The 13,033-nt window shown below is 39.5% G+C and overlaps 1 protein-coding gene across 6 annotated transcripts in view; it reads left to right on the top strand.

Moving 5' to 3' along the window:
- Positions 1-13,033, top strand: part of CAMSAP2 (calmodulin regulated spectrin associated protein family member 2) — a 63,491-nt gene that overhangs the window by 1,914 nt on the left and 48,544 nt on the right. For 5 of the 6 annotated variants that reach the window (XM_015869460.2, XM_015869459.2, XM_015869456.2 and 2 more), the window contains exon 2: positions 7,724-7,983. The exons of the other annotated variant lie outside the window; for it this stretch is intronic. In XM_015869460.2, coding sequence (XP_015724946.1) covers positions 7,724-7,983 — 260 coding nt within the window. The remainder of the gene's footprint in view (positions 1-7,723; positions 7,984-13,033) is intronic. 6 annotated transcript variants of the gene reach the window in all.

The following is a 13,033-nucleotide window of genomic DNA, read 5'->3' as shown; positions in this document are numbered from 1 at the left end:
GTGATTGTGACTGAAGCAGGGAAAGCCTGTATACAAGGCTTGCACGTTTGGAATACAAATGCTTCCTTTATACTTAGAGCAAAACAGAAGAACTGACCTTCACCTTTTCTAAGAAGGAAGGAAGTTTGTTGGGATTGGGTGTTTTGAGTGGATCACAACCCCAGCCATGTCTCCTCTGAGCTATTGTTATATGCATTCATACAAAGGAATTAATGGATCCTTAGTGTTCTAATGGGTGCCAGATTTTATTTCTTTTTTTAATCCTTGAAATATTGGAATTCCTTGAGTGTGCCAGAGGTGGAGGATTTTTTTTTCCTCTGTCCTCTCTGAAAGAAATGATTGTTAAAGAAAATGGTGAGTTGTTGTGATCTTGATTTGATTTGTTATATCAAATGGGTGCATCTTTTAGGTCCAGGGGATGTACTTTGTGTTCTTAAAAGCGTACTGTAATATCAGCAAAATTGTCCATGCTTTTTGACTGTGTGCAGGGAATGTCCTGGAAGAAAATATTTGGGATGGGTACCATTCCTTGAGGCTTAGTCGTATTTGATGATTGCTACATCCAGTAACTGGCTCTAATGGAGTATTGTTGTTATTCTCCAAGGAGGTGTGAGAACGGCCTGGCTCACAGCATAGGCCACTCAAAGTAAGTTGTCTCACTTGTAAAGTGCCTTGCTAATTTAGGAGTGTACTAACACTCATCCTGAAGACATATTCTATGAAGAATAGTTTGGACAAAGAGGTTTTTTGGTTTTGGTGTTGTTTGTTTTTTAAGGAGTGACAGTTGAGTTCAGCACTTGTATGTATGTGCTAAGGAAGCGTGAGGTTTTGTGCCTTGGTATTTTCTTGAAGGAAATGGTAGGACAGGTCAAATGACATGTTTACTGATAACCAGGGGTAGGTGGCACAGCTCGCAGTGACTGAGAGGGAATGTCTGACCTTACCAATCAATTCTGTGAGCACTCACTTTCAGCATTAACTCCCAGTGCTGGCAGTGAACCGCTTCAATTCAGAAAAAACACTTTCCAAAGGGATAGTTCAACTGTGTTGATGGCATTATGCGATTGGACTTCCAAGTACGATGTATCGTTCAGTATCCTTGTTATATCTAACATAACAAGTGGATGTCGTTTTGGAGTGTGAGGTTTTTGTCTTCTCATTCTACTGTAGTCACAGAAAATTTAACTGGAAAAGCTCTCATTTGTCTAATGTCCCAAAGAGGCTGAGCTAAATATATATCGTTCCTGACAGATGTTTGTTTATCCTGTTGGTTTTTTAGAGAAGTCTGTAATTACAGAGATTTGGTGGCATGTCTGGCAGTCGGTTTGAATCCTTATTTATCTCTAGATGTTAGAAGAGCATGAATGTTTCTTGCCACACTTTAAACACGTTTCTTCCTTGTCATATTCCCAGGGGATGTGATGGCAGTGGTTGCCTTCCTTGTGCAATACCTTTCACGTCATAAAAGCAGTACCTGCTCTCGGTTCTGCTCTTCAGACAAAACATGTGGATCTTTTCCAGCTTCATTTTTTTTGTCTATAAAGTTGGGCTTTTTTTACTTTTAATTTCCTCCCTCCATCTTTTCTGTGGTCTTGTTGTGCATGAATTCTGTAATTAGATCTTGATGTAATGGTTCTGCGTTACGCTCAGCAGTACAGGGGAGACATGAAAAATGACTTCATCTTTGCAACCCTTAACAATCTCATTTATTCACTAGAATATGATGTTTGTCATTTTTACCTCAGCCCAGAATTGTTGACTCACTCAATCAGTGATTCATTAAGGCTCCATAGCTTTTTCTCTGCAGAACTACTGCCTACTCAGTTGTTCCCATCTTGTAATTGTGTGGTTGTAGGTTCCTGCTTTACAGCTATACTTATATAACTACATCCTATATTCAGACTTCTTCTTCTTCCACTTGTCAAAATCATCTTGAATTATAATTTTGTCTTCCAAATTGCTTTCAGACCCTCTGCAGCTTGGAATTGGTTCTCAAGATCCTTGGCCAGTGTGACAGAGAATTCTGATTCTTGAACCTTGAACTGTACATTCTCTCCATTTCATAGAGAACTTCTGGTGGATACTTGTTAAATGTGATTCTTCATCCAGCCTCGCTGCCAGTTTTTCGCTACTAAGTTGAGACTTATCTCTGGCATTTATAATTGTGAGAATATTATGGGAAGAATTTTAGAGTCAAGCTAAATCTGTTGCTATTCTACTACTTACACAACATATTATCCTGCCACAGTAAGGAATTTCTCTGGCTTAACAGGCCTTCTTTTTTACAGGACTAAAGCCAAATAAAAACTGCCCAAGTCCAGTGCTTGCCCTAAAGCTTGTCTTGGGGGTTTTCTGCAGTGAAAACAAAGGAATCCATGTGCCTTTTAACGTGACATTTACCCCTTATAGGTGTCTGAAGCGATTCGTTACAATTGGCATCATCTACAATTAAACGTTAGCCAAGAAACTTAAAAATAGCTTTGTCCTGATGATTAATATTTTCAGAATTCAAATGCAGCTACTTACTGCTGTTTGCAGATGTTGCCAGTAGAGCCAGGAAGGGAGGAAATGAACATTGTGTATCTAACAGAAGCAAGTTGAAACTAAATACTCTCATCTGTTATGTGGAGCGGTGCAGGCCAGGACGTCTCATCATTTTTCCCCAGCAGACCTGATTTCTTTACATTTGCTCATTTGCAAATGAACTGATTTGGTCTGCTTGAAGCTTCTCGTGTCATTCCTGTTTGTCTAATGGACATAAAGCTCGGACTGACTCTTTACAAGTAACTTTTTGTAAGTTAAATACAATCAAATGAGCTTCTGTGCTTACCAGGTTTGCCAGAGTCATTGGTAGCTGCACACACACAACTATGGGAAGGTAAATTAATAAGTTAGCAGTTGTCAGGATTCTTTTCGACACGATAAACATCAGGTAAGGTGGCTTGTAATCAGTGGTTTCAGTGACTCCTTGTCATTGAGCCTGGTTGTCATTAAAACTGAAGAGCCTGTCTGCAAAAGGTAACATGAAGCAGGTAGCCAGATGATGAGATTAAGCTCTACCTGTACTTTAGTGTTCCTCAGCCATCATTGCCTTTGCTACTGCAGCTATCCTGTAACTGCATTCTTGCAGTGAGAGTCACCTGCTGGGTTGATTTAGTAACTCCATGCTTAAAGATGCTCTTGTTCTCACTTTCCATGTATCTGTGCAGGTAAAGTGAGCTGGGAACTGCTCAGCTTCCCTGTGTGAAGTGTTACATAAGCACATTTATCCAGATAGCTGGTAGGTTTTGATGAGCATAAAAGGATCCACTTGCATTCCTGAAGTGAATCACGTAATGTTTGTTTTGGTGAACCCAAGGCTCTGAATACGTGGTTTTGGTGATCGCTATCTTGGAAAATGGGGCTGGGAGTCAAAATTCCTCAAGACTTGGAAGCGAAATGTAGCCAGCTCTGTCCTTCCCACCACTCCCTTCAGTCTTCCCCTTTCTTTGGGCAGTACGTTATTACTGATTCAAATGGCAGTAAGAAATAAATCTTTTGCTGCAGTACTTAAATGCCTTTCTCTCATATTAAGGAGTTGTATTGCTGGAGTTTTGTCTGCTTTCTTTCTTCTTTTTCTTACCCTCAGTTAGAATTGTTCTTAAATTAAGACTATTTGTAATACAAACGCCAAAGTAGATTTTTCACCTCATGTCTACATAGTTTTGGCTGGCAAAAAGTTTTCTTTGTGATTGGATGTGGTGCTAAAGTTCAAGAAGTCTTTATCTCCTATTTCTGAAATGAAGTTATTGTGTAGGAGATGTGAACTATATCCTGTTGCTGGCGGTTGTGTGAATGTGAATGTGAAACGAGTGAGATGGGATCATAACTACATTATCATCTTTTTTATTTCTCGTATCTTCCCCATCCTGAAAATAAGTTCTGAAGGCATTTATGCAAATAGAAGTTGATCCCTTTATTGGCAGGGATTATTTTAAGTTATTCTTTTGTTTGTGAGGACGAATAGGTCTGCAGGTGTTGGTAAAGTAGCTGTTAAACCTTCCCCCTGCTCGGTATTTCCCGTTGTGCCGCTGAAGGCAGAATATGGGTCAGGCTGACAATGAGTGTGACCCAGAAGAGCTTTTCTGATGTGATTCTGAGTGCTCCAGAAAAAGCACTGAGCTCTGGATGGCATCGGAAGGTTTTGCTTTTTTTACTTTGTGCTGTTTTTCATTTTGTGTGTGTGAGATAAGAAATCTGTCTAGAAACTGAGACCTATATAAAGTATAACAAAAACATAAGGCTGACATAACACTACCTACACCTGAAACGTAGATCTTAAGGCTTAAAGATCTCAGCTGCTGGAGAATGTATTTGACTAATTGTTTATTAGTGTTTCTTTCCTATGTCAGGATCAGACCCTCTGTTGAGCTATTTGTTAAGCTGTAATCATGACAGAGAAAATAACTCTTTCCCTTCCTTAATGTGAAAGACTTGCCTGCAGGCTTTTGTTTGGTTTAGTTGGTTTGCGCAAGACTTCTGAACGTGGCTTGTACCAGGTAGTGGTGCAGGACAGCGTCAGGCAGCGAATACTGTGCAGGACTACATTACACCTTAATGGATTGTTTTCCAATTTGATCTAATAGTTCAAAGTAAGGAATTGAGGCTTTTTCTCATCTTAAGCTGTCCATTTGCCATGGCTGAGGATGCCAAAGCTTCTGCATTTGAACTAATTTTTTGCTCATCACCAAGTTGCCTTATGGGAGTTACACGAAGTGCACTCTGGAAGTGCAGAACTGCTTTTGTGGCATCTAGAAACAGGAGGGAAGGATCTGTTTGCTTGAAGTGCTGCCACAACAGATCCAAGAATCTCACATTTAGTTGAGTTGTAGCAGACAAAAAGAACTGTGATCCTGAAGTTCAGTCTGACACAGCTTTTGCGGGATGACCTTCTGGATACTTGTTCCCAGGCAGGAGGCAGCCAGGAGCAGTGGAACTGAGTGGCAGACAGGTTCAACAAACGAAAAAGTAAAAATTGCTGTTTAGTACAAATGGCGTCGTTTTCTCTTCCACTTCCTGATTAAAAATCACATTTCGTTATTTATGACTTCATTTTCAGCAGCATCGGTTTGAGCCATCAATTACTAACCCGCTTTAAATGTAGGAGTGGAGGCCTTGGTGAGCCCTTGAATGTCTGTCTGAAGCAGAGTTACAAACTGAAATGTCTCCCCTTCCTACCAAAGAAGTTATGAAGATTCATCTGAAATGAAATTATAGAAACTGCCTTTTTTTTTTTTTTTTTTTCTGACCAGTTTCCAGTCTTTAGATACTTGGCTTTCATGGAGGTTCCAGTCCCCGTGTCCATATGACAAATGAGGTGCTGCACTCCTTGTTAGTAAGTAGAGCTGGAGTGACAGCAGCTCTGTTACCTTATGGCTGAAGCATGCCTTTGTTCTGCTGAAAACTGTGGCATAATGGAGACCATTAAGATCTGGCATAAGTTCATCTGCTGGGTTTGCAGTAGGAAGTGGCTGAAGGTATTAGTCAGTACTTTGGCAGAAAAAATCTGTTAAATCTCAAAGCATTTTACAAGTAGTTTTTTCTTAATGTGCTGTTTATGGAGATCAACAACCTGTAGAAAATGTCCATTTCTCTGCTGAGGTTTTACATCGTCATGTGGCTTCCAAGAATGATCCGTATTGTAACTGGGCAGCCCTGATGTTTTTAACTTGTTAACGTGATCCTGAAGAATAACTAAGAGCTGCTGGATGGACACTTCTGTTTTGATTCGTAACTGTTGAATTGTTCACTGTTAGAGTCTTACAGCCCTGCAACTCAAGGGTTGAAATTCATCCATGTGGAAGCCTGGAAGCTTTCTGGAAATGTTTGTGTGTTTTGCTTTTCGTGGCATTTTGAGGTTGTAGCATCTAAAAAGTCAGTAAGTGAGGCAGGGAAATGGCAAGAGAAGATAGCAGCATAGCAGAGAAATACTATCGCATGCCATTGGTCCATTTGGTTGGTACGTCTACTGTATCGATGGGGGGTGTTGATGTTTGTCTTTGGGGTTTTTTCTGTTAGTCTTATTAGACATTAGACTTGCATTATAAGGGACAAGTTAGTTTTGCTGGCAGCATATTTTCCTCTGCATTCTGTGAGATAATAGCTCGATAGTCAAATCGAGATGTATGGTTTAAGCAATTTGTGCACTGTGCCTCTCTTCTCCCTGATACTGAATTAACAAGGAGCAGTGTCTAAGCAGTTTTTACTTTCTTTGTGATGTTTATGAAAGTACATGTTCATATTCCTTTCTGTGCGTTCTCTAATGCAAACCTGAGCTACCTTCCATCTCAGAAAGGGGTAGCTCTTGATGTAGAGCTCATAGTGGAAGCATATGAGTTGTAATAGAATATGTATGAGGAAGAAGATAATCTGTCATTATCCCGTGCTGGCATGTTCTGTGGGTTTTTTCCTCTCTTCTGCTCCACCCGTGTTGGGCCATTGACTCCACCCTCTGTTTCGAATCGGTGCAGCTGCTGAGCCGGCTCAGCTGAGGGAGCAGGGATCGAGCAGAAACAGAGTTGCATCACTGTTTTCCTACATTCTTTTTCTCCACTCGGGCTCAGGGCAAGAATCACGTGCTCTTTCTTTTCATGCATAGTAAATAACCTTGGCTTAACTAATTAAAAATAGAAAAGAGGAGAATGAAATAGTTACGGGGACAAAGGGGAACATCTTGCAGAGCGTATGTCTGGATGTATAGCATCTGAAACTGCGTCCAAATTGTTTTCCTATCACTGGTGATTTGATTTCATTTGATCTAATGCCATCTTGAATTAATTTATAACTTACATTTGCAACAGACAGTAAGAGATACACTCCCTCTATACTGTATTGTGTAAAGTGTTTAGAAAAGCTATTACAGATTATCTTGAACTGCCACTTTTGGAGTTTATATCCCAGTATAAGCAGCTGGTACTAAACAGGTTCATTTTGAAACAAGCCAAGCCCCAGTTTTGAGGAAACTCAGTAGTATGAAGAGGCAAGTAATACTTGAGCATTATGTCAGAAAAAGAAATCTAGAGTATTTTAGTCTTATATTTCATTCTTTAAATTCTCTTAAAACATGCACTTCTGTATGTTTAACTGCTGAATGTCATCATGCTGTGATGTGTAGCGCTTGGCAAAGAAATAAACAAACCTCCCAAGCAAATATGAAACCCAGAGGGCTGCTGAGCAGAGATTTCTCCTCTTGTCTCTGGTATTGATAAATTCCACTAAAACATCAAGTTCTATTTCTATTTTATTATGGTAATTGAAACAGGTTTTGTGTTCAAGTAGGTATTGTTTTGCCTTTATACATCTGAACTATGCAGTGCTTTGCTGAAGAGAATCAGGATCAGAATTAGAGAGGTATTTGGAGAAGCCAGGAAACCTTAATGGTTTACTTCACATGAAACCTTAAATGATGCTGTAAACCACAGATAGGCCTTCTGCTGTGCAGTCTTTGAGTGAAAATCAGATTTTTCTTCACGTTTCTATTTCTAGTTAAACTGTTACCTTTCTATGCTTTTTTTCCCCCCCTGGTGTTGTACATCATGATGACTGAGTAAAGGCTTCCACTTTCCCTTGAATAAATTTGTTGTGACCTAACTGTGAATCCATATGTTTAAACAGACAAAAAAATCTTAGTGCTGTTTGTATCTGTTTTCTAATACCGGCGCTTTATTGTTTTTGGTCTTTGTAGAAAATGTTCCAGAAGAACTGCGAGAGCCATTTTACACAGACCAGTATGACCAGGAGCACATTAAACCACCTGTAGTTAACTTGCTGCTATCTGCAGAACTCTACTGTCGTGCTGGGAGCCTTATTCTGAAAAGTGATGCTGCAAAACCACTTTTAGGTCATGATGCTGTTATACAAGCTCTGGCACAAAAAGGCCTTTATGTCACTGACCAAGAAAAATTGGTGACTGAACGAGATCTTCACAAAAAACCCATTCAGATGGTGAGTGTTAAATTTTGGATGTTTCTTATTGTGTGCTCCCAGTAACTGCATCTCTGTTTCTTTTTAACCTGCGTAGCTTTCTTGAATTATTTTTCTCAAATGCTGTTAATTACAGGGGGCTTATGGTTGTTTTTGTTTCCATCTCCTCATAGCTGTGAATGCATGTGTTTGGTTTTTTTCAGTGCTAGTACTTGACAACACCTATCATTCTACTTAGTCCATGTTACTTGTTTTAATGTGACAGCAATATATCCTTTTGTAAAGACTTAATAATGTGCCTTTGCTTCCTATACTTGCTAATTAAAGCACTGGTTCAACAGATGGATGATTCTATTACTAATCTATTAAGGCAATGCATTTTGCTCTTTGATTGGAGCTGAAGGGAAAAAAAAGCTGTAGAAATGTTGGCTACTTGTGGCCACCAATGCCAGTCTTTTCCTTGAGATTGCCTATGAAAGGACACTCTGATAGAACAATGTTTAGAGTGAGATATTTAAAAATATTTTAATGTATTATTTAATATAGTAAACAGTATGAGACTGCTGAGGCTGAGATGGCAACATCCATTCAAACGCAGAACATTACTCAAGTCTGTTCATTTCAGATCACTCACTTCTTTTTTCAACGTTTCAATAGAACTACTGTTCCTGCTTTACTCAGAGGTATTTGTGCCACAATCTGGTATTTTCAGATTAAAGTATATTGGGCACAAGGATCAAAATTTCTAATAGAGAAAGGACTTGTATAAGTTTTCTGTGATCCATTAGCTGAATTCAGACTTAACAGTCTACTTTTTACCGTCATCTTTTTTGTTTAAATCTGACCTGTAGCTTTTGCTAGAGTAAAGGTGGGTGAAAATAGAGCAATGTTTTTATTGTAAGCTCAATAGCAATATGTGTTTATTTGTTGTAAGAAGACTAACCAGCATTTGACAGAATATGACTAAAGACAACCTTTCAGTTTGTCAATTGTTATTAGTTGGTAAGTCGCAGGGTTACTGACTTGCAATCAGGAGTCGATGACTCTTATTTTATCTGTTTCTAGAGAAATTGTAAGAGGCATCTCTTCTCCGAGCTGTCAGTTGAGATACATCGCTGTTCTCTAGTTTAGTTTGCAAGTGTTTAATTCAGTAATTTATGCTGCTTGAAATTGATTTCAATAGCAGTCTCTTATTTGCCTAGTGCGTGGTTGAATATTTCTGGCTTTTTCTTGTGTTGTTTACGTGCAGTCCAGCAAGCAGTTACTCAAGCATGAGTCTTGTTGATATCCATAGATATTTATTCTGCCTGCCTGGGTCACTTATCCCTACCTCAGTGCTGGCAACAGATTCTAGAACTATAGAATGGCCTGGGTTGAAAGGGAACTTAAAGACGGTTGAGTTCTAACACCCTGTCACGTCAAGGACACCTCTCTCTAGATCAGGTTGCACAAAGACCCATCAAACCTGGTTTTGAATGCCTCTGGGAATGGGGCATCCACAGCTTCTCTGGGCATCCTATAACAGTGCTTCACACCCACACAGTAAATAATATTTTCCTTGTGATTGAACTAAGTCTACCATCTCTTCTCTGATAGTCTGTCTCCAGCTTTCCCATAGACACCCTTTATTGTGAAGGTCTACAATTATGTCTCCCCAGAGCCTTCTATTCTCCAGGATGAAAATCCCCAGCTCTCTCAGCCTCTCTTCACAGCAGGAGGGCTCCAGCCCTCTGAGCACTGAATCAGATGAGAGAACTGATGCTGTTAGGCTGGCTCACAAGCAACTGAGCAGAGCCTGTGTGATAGGGAACAACGGAAACCCATCTGTCTTGGGCAGGAGGACAGCCAAGTCTAACATGGTTACTAGCAGAGAAGTAGTTACGGAAAGTGGAATCTCAATTTATTCTGAGCCAATGAGTTTTAATTTGTTGTAACAGAATGATGTCCCTATGCAAGGGATGTTCCTAGCAGCAAAACTATATCTTAATTGGGAACTATCAACCTTTTTTTCTTGCTATGCAGTTTGTAAAGCTGACAGGGGACTTCAAATCTGGCTGATGCGCTATTTCTGCTCTTAAAATAATCCCCTTGATATCTTCTGGTACCATTTCCTTAGTGTTCCATATGTCACAGTTTCTCCAAGTCTTAGATAGTAAGTTACGTATCCTGTTTTAGAGCATAAAATGAGTTTTTAGTTTTGTAGAACAGAAGATTTGTATGTGTAATTAACTCATGCGTTCCTCTCTTAGGCCAGATTGTGTTAAACCATGCTCAGACTAATTCCATGCAATGTAATAGAAAAATATATGGCAATCTTTGTCTTAGTTAGCTGGTCTTCCCTGGAGGGAAGGGAAGAAGATGGTGTATGTTAGGGGACAGTTAGTGTTTTCTGCAGAGATGTATTGCATTTCTGGAGCTGAAAAGGGATGAGCTATCTTAGAAGAATAGGAAAAGAAGTTGGAATATGGAATGGTTTGCTTTACTTTTCATGTGCGTAGCTTCAGTCAACACACTAGAAATTCCTTGTGCTGTGTATGTGTTTGTAGTGAGGCGATGGCTGCGGTGATGAATTTGTGGTTTACTTCACATGTAACCAGGATACTTCCTAAATCAGCCATGTCAAATTTTGGCCTTCTCAATTGCTTACACAGCTATAACCTCGCCTTCCTTTAGGATGTGCCTAACATACTGAAGACTTAAAAAACAATCTATGAGGCGGATGTATTTCATTCTTTATGTGTTCAGGTATGGATGGGTGCTAGTTTGTTTCTTAGTCATTACTGATTCGTCTGCATTGGCATCTAATTTGAGTAGCTGCGAGTTTTTGTAATTGTCTGTATACGTGCACATACTAACACAGATGTGCACGTGCATAATTTATAAATGTATTCATTGGTTTCTTCTGGTGGAATAAATTTGGGAGAGGCCCACCTAGGAAATGAACAGACAGTAACAGGAGCAAAGGCTTTTCTTAACTGCTCTCCTGTGTAGGGGTAGAGAAGTCTATGTGGGGTCTGGTTAATTTCTGTTTCTTGGGTTTGTTTTTCCAGTTCAGTGGAAAGTCAGGTTTTATTTCAGGCTTGTTCTGATTTAAAAATTTGTAATTTAAACTGTTCCTAGAAGACTGTGTCTTGAGATAACAAGATATGTCACTTCAGTGGTACTTCTATTTCTGTTCTCTGTGTCTTGCAAGCCCTTCAAACTTTAATTCTGAGTTTATTTTTGTTAGGTCGTATTTGATAGGATCCTCCTGTTACCTTTATTCTTGGCAGCAGGGCAAAAGAACCAAGTAGTATGTCAGAACTCCAGTTGGAAATTCATGTTGTTCTGGCTCTGCTACATTAGACTCAGACACTGCATGAATAGTGGAATGGCTGCATCTCTCTTAGATCTCATTTAAGGGCTGACTGCTGCTGGTACGTGGTGTATGTAAATACTATCTCCAGGAAAATGTATTTATTTATTTTTAATGTGTAATGGTTTCAGTAGCAGAAAATATTTAAAAACAAATGGGAAACCCTGCACTAAGCAATGAAAGGCATAGTGCTGAGTAAGCATGAACTCTGACTTGGGAAAATAATGCTGCAGAAAAAACATCTGCCAGCTGGGCAGTGATCTTCAAATGACATCCGTGTGTAATTACTTGGGAAAATTACTCTCACTGATCAAAAAATACTTAAATTCTCTGTATATCTGAAGTTTGTCATCCAAGTCTCTAGCGAAACTCCAGCAATATGTTCGTAATAGCTGGTAGGATTAAAAATTGTTACCTCTTAAAAGTCAAGGGGATGTGGACATGGGTTTTTAATATAAAAAGTACTAGTCTATCGTGTAAATTGTTTATCCATTCAGCTGCAGATTACTTTCTTCCTTGAAAATGTCTCTTGTGAAGTCTGGCAATAATTCTCTTAGTAGCAGGGAGTGGAGGCAATTCCTGTGGCCTTGACCAGTTCAGGTATTGTGTTGTCTGCTGCTGAGTTGGTCATCAACTCTGAAGTGTGTGTGGAAGGAGAGGGGAACTCAAAGCGAAGATCTGCATCTTTCTGTGGGTAAGACAACAGGCACTAAGTAGTAACTAAGCAGTTAACTCATCCTGCAATCCAGATTTCTGATCTCTTACTGAGTGCATTTAGTTGAAATGACAGTCCCACTCATCAGAGGAATATTTATCCTTGATGAAGGACTCCGTCAGCTCACCCAATTAGCTTGTAGCTACATGCTGCAGCCTCTGCATTTTCATGCTCCAGAATTCCTTCAGCTCTGTAAGGCAACAGGAAGTGTACTACACACTTGACAGAGCAAAGGAATAGCAAATGGCTCTGCCTTGAAGAATTTGTTTTCTGGTTTTAGGCGTGATGTAACAAGTTTCCATTCCTGTGTGATTGTGAATTACTTGTTAGTTGAGGGTGCATAAAAAAGATCAGACACTTATTCAACTTGAGCCAGTAGACATTATAATAAGTAAGTTAAAACAAAGGAGACTAATGTTAACTGACTTGTGATACTGAAGTATCTTGTGTAAGAGAGTGTTTCACAGAAGAGTAAACAGTAAGCAAATGTAGTGATGAAGTAGAACCTGAATTTAAAATTGCTTTATATTCTTAGGTTTAGCCATTATGGAGTCTAAAACACTGCACAGATCGGGTCAACTGGTTTTAGGCTGGAATAGTACACGACTGAGATGTTCCATGTTTTTGCTTGACATCTTCTGCAGACAGTTTCTTTGTACAGGTTCCTTTCACGGTTCTCATTTTCTTGAGAAGAGCGATCCAGCATTTTTGCTGGTCTTGTCAGGTATTTGCACAGTACCAATTAAAGGGAGATGGTATATCTGTTTCACATGGTAAGTCAGCATCCCAAAGGTGGCCTAGATACCAAGGCCCTAAAGCACAAAGGGTTTGTTGGCACTTTGGTGTTATCTACAACACTGTTCATAAAGCTTATTCTGCTCTTACCTTAGCTAAGAACTTAGTATCCCATTTATGCCAAGCAATTGTGCTGACTCATAGGCTGGGCATTTTGTTCTGCCATCTCTTACTGCTGCTTGTTTTTGAATCATTTGTCTTAGGGT

This window comes from Coturnix japonica, chromosome 8 (genome assembly GCF_001577835.2).
Source record: "Coturnix japonica isolate 7356 chromosome 8, Coturnix japonica 2.1, whole genome shotgun sequence".
Lineage (NCBI taxonomy): Eukaryota > Metazoa > Chordata > Aves > Galliformes > Phasianidae > Coturnix > Coturnix japonica.
Note: the sequence above shows the minus strand (reverse complement) of the source record. Positions and strands in the feature narration are given on the sequence as shown.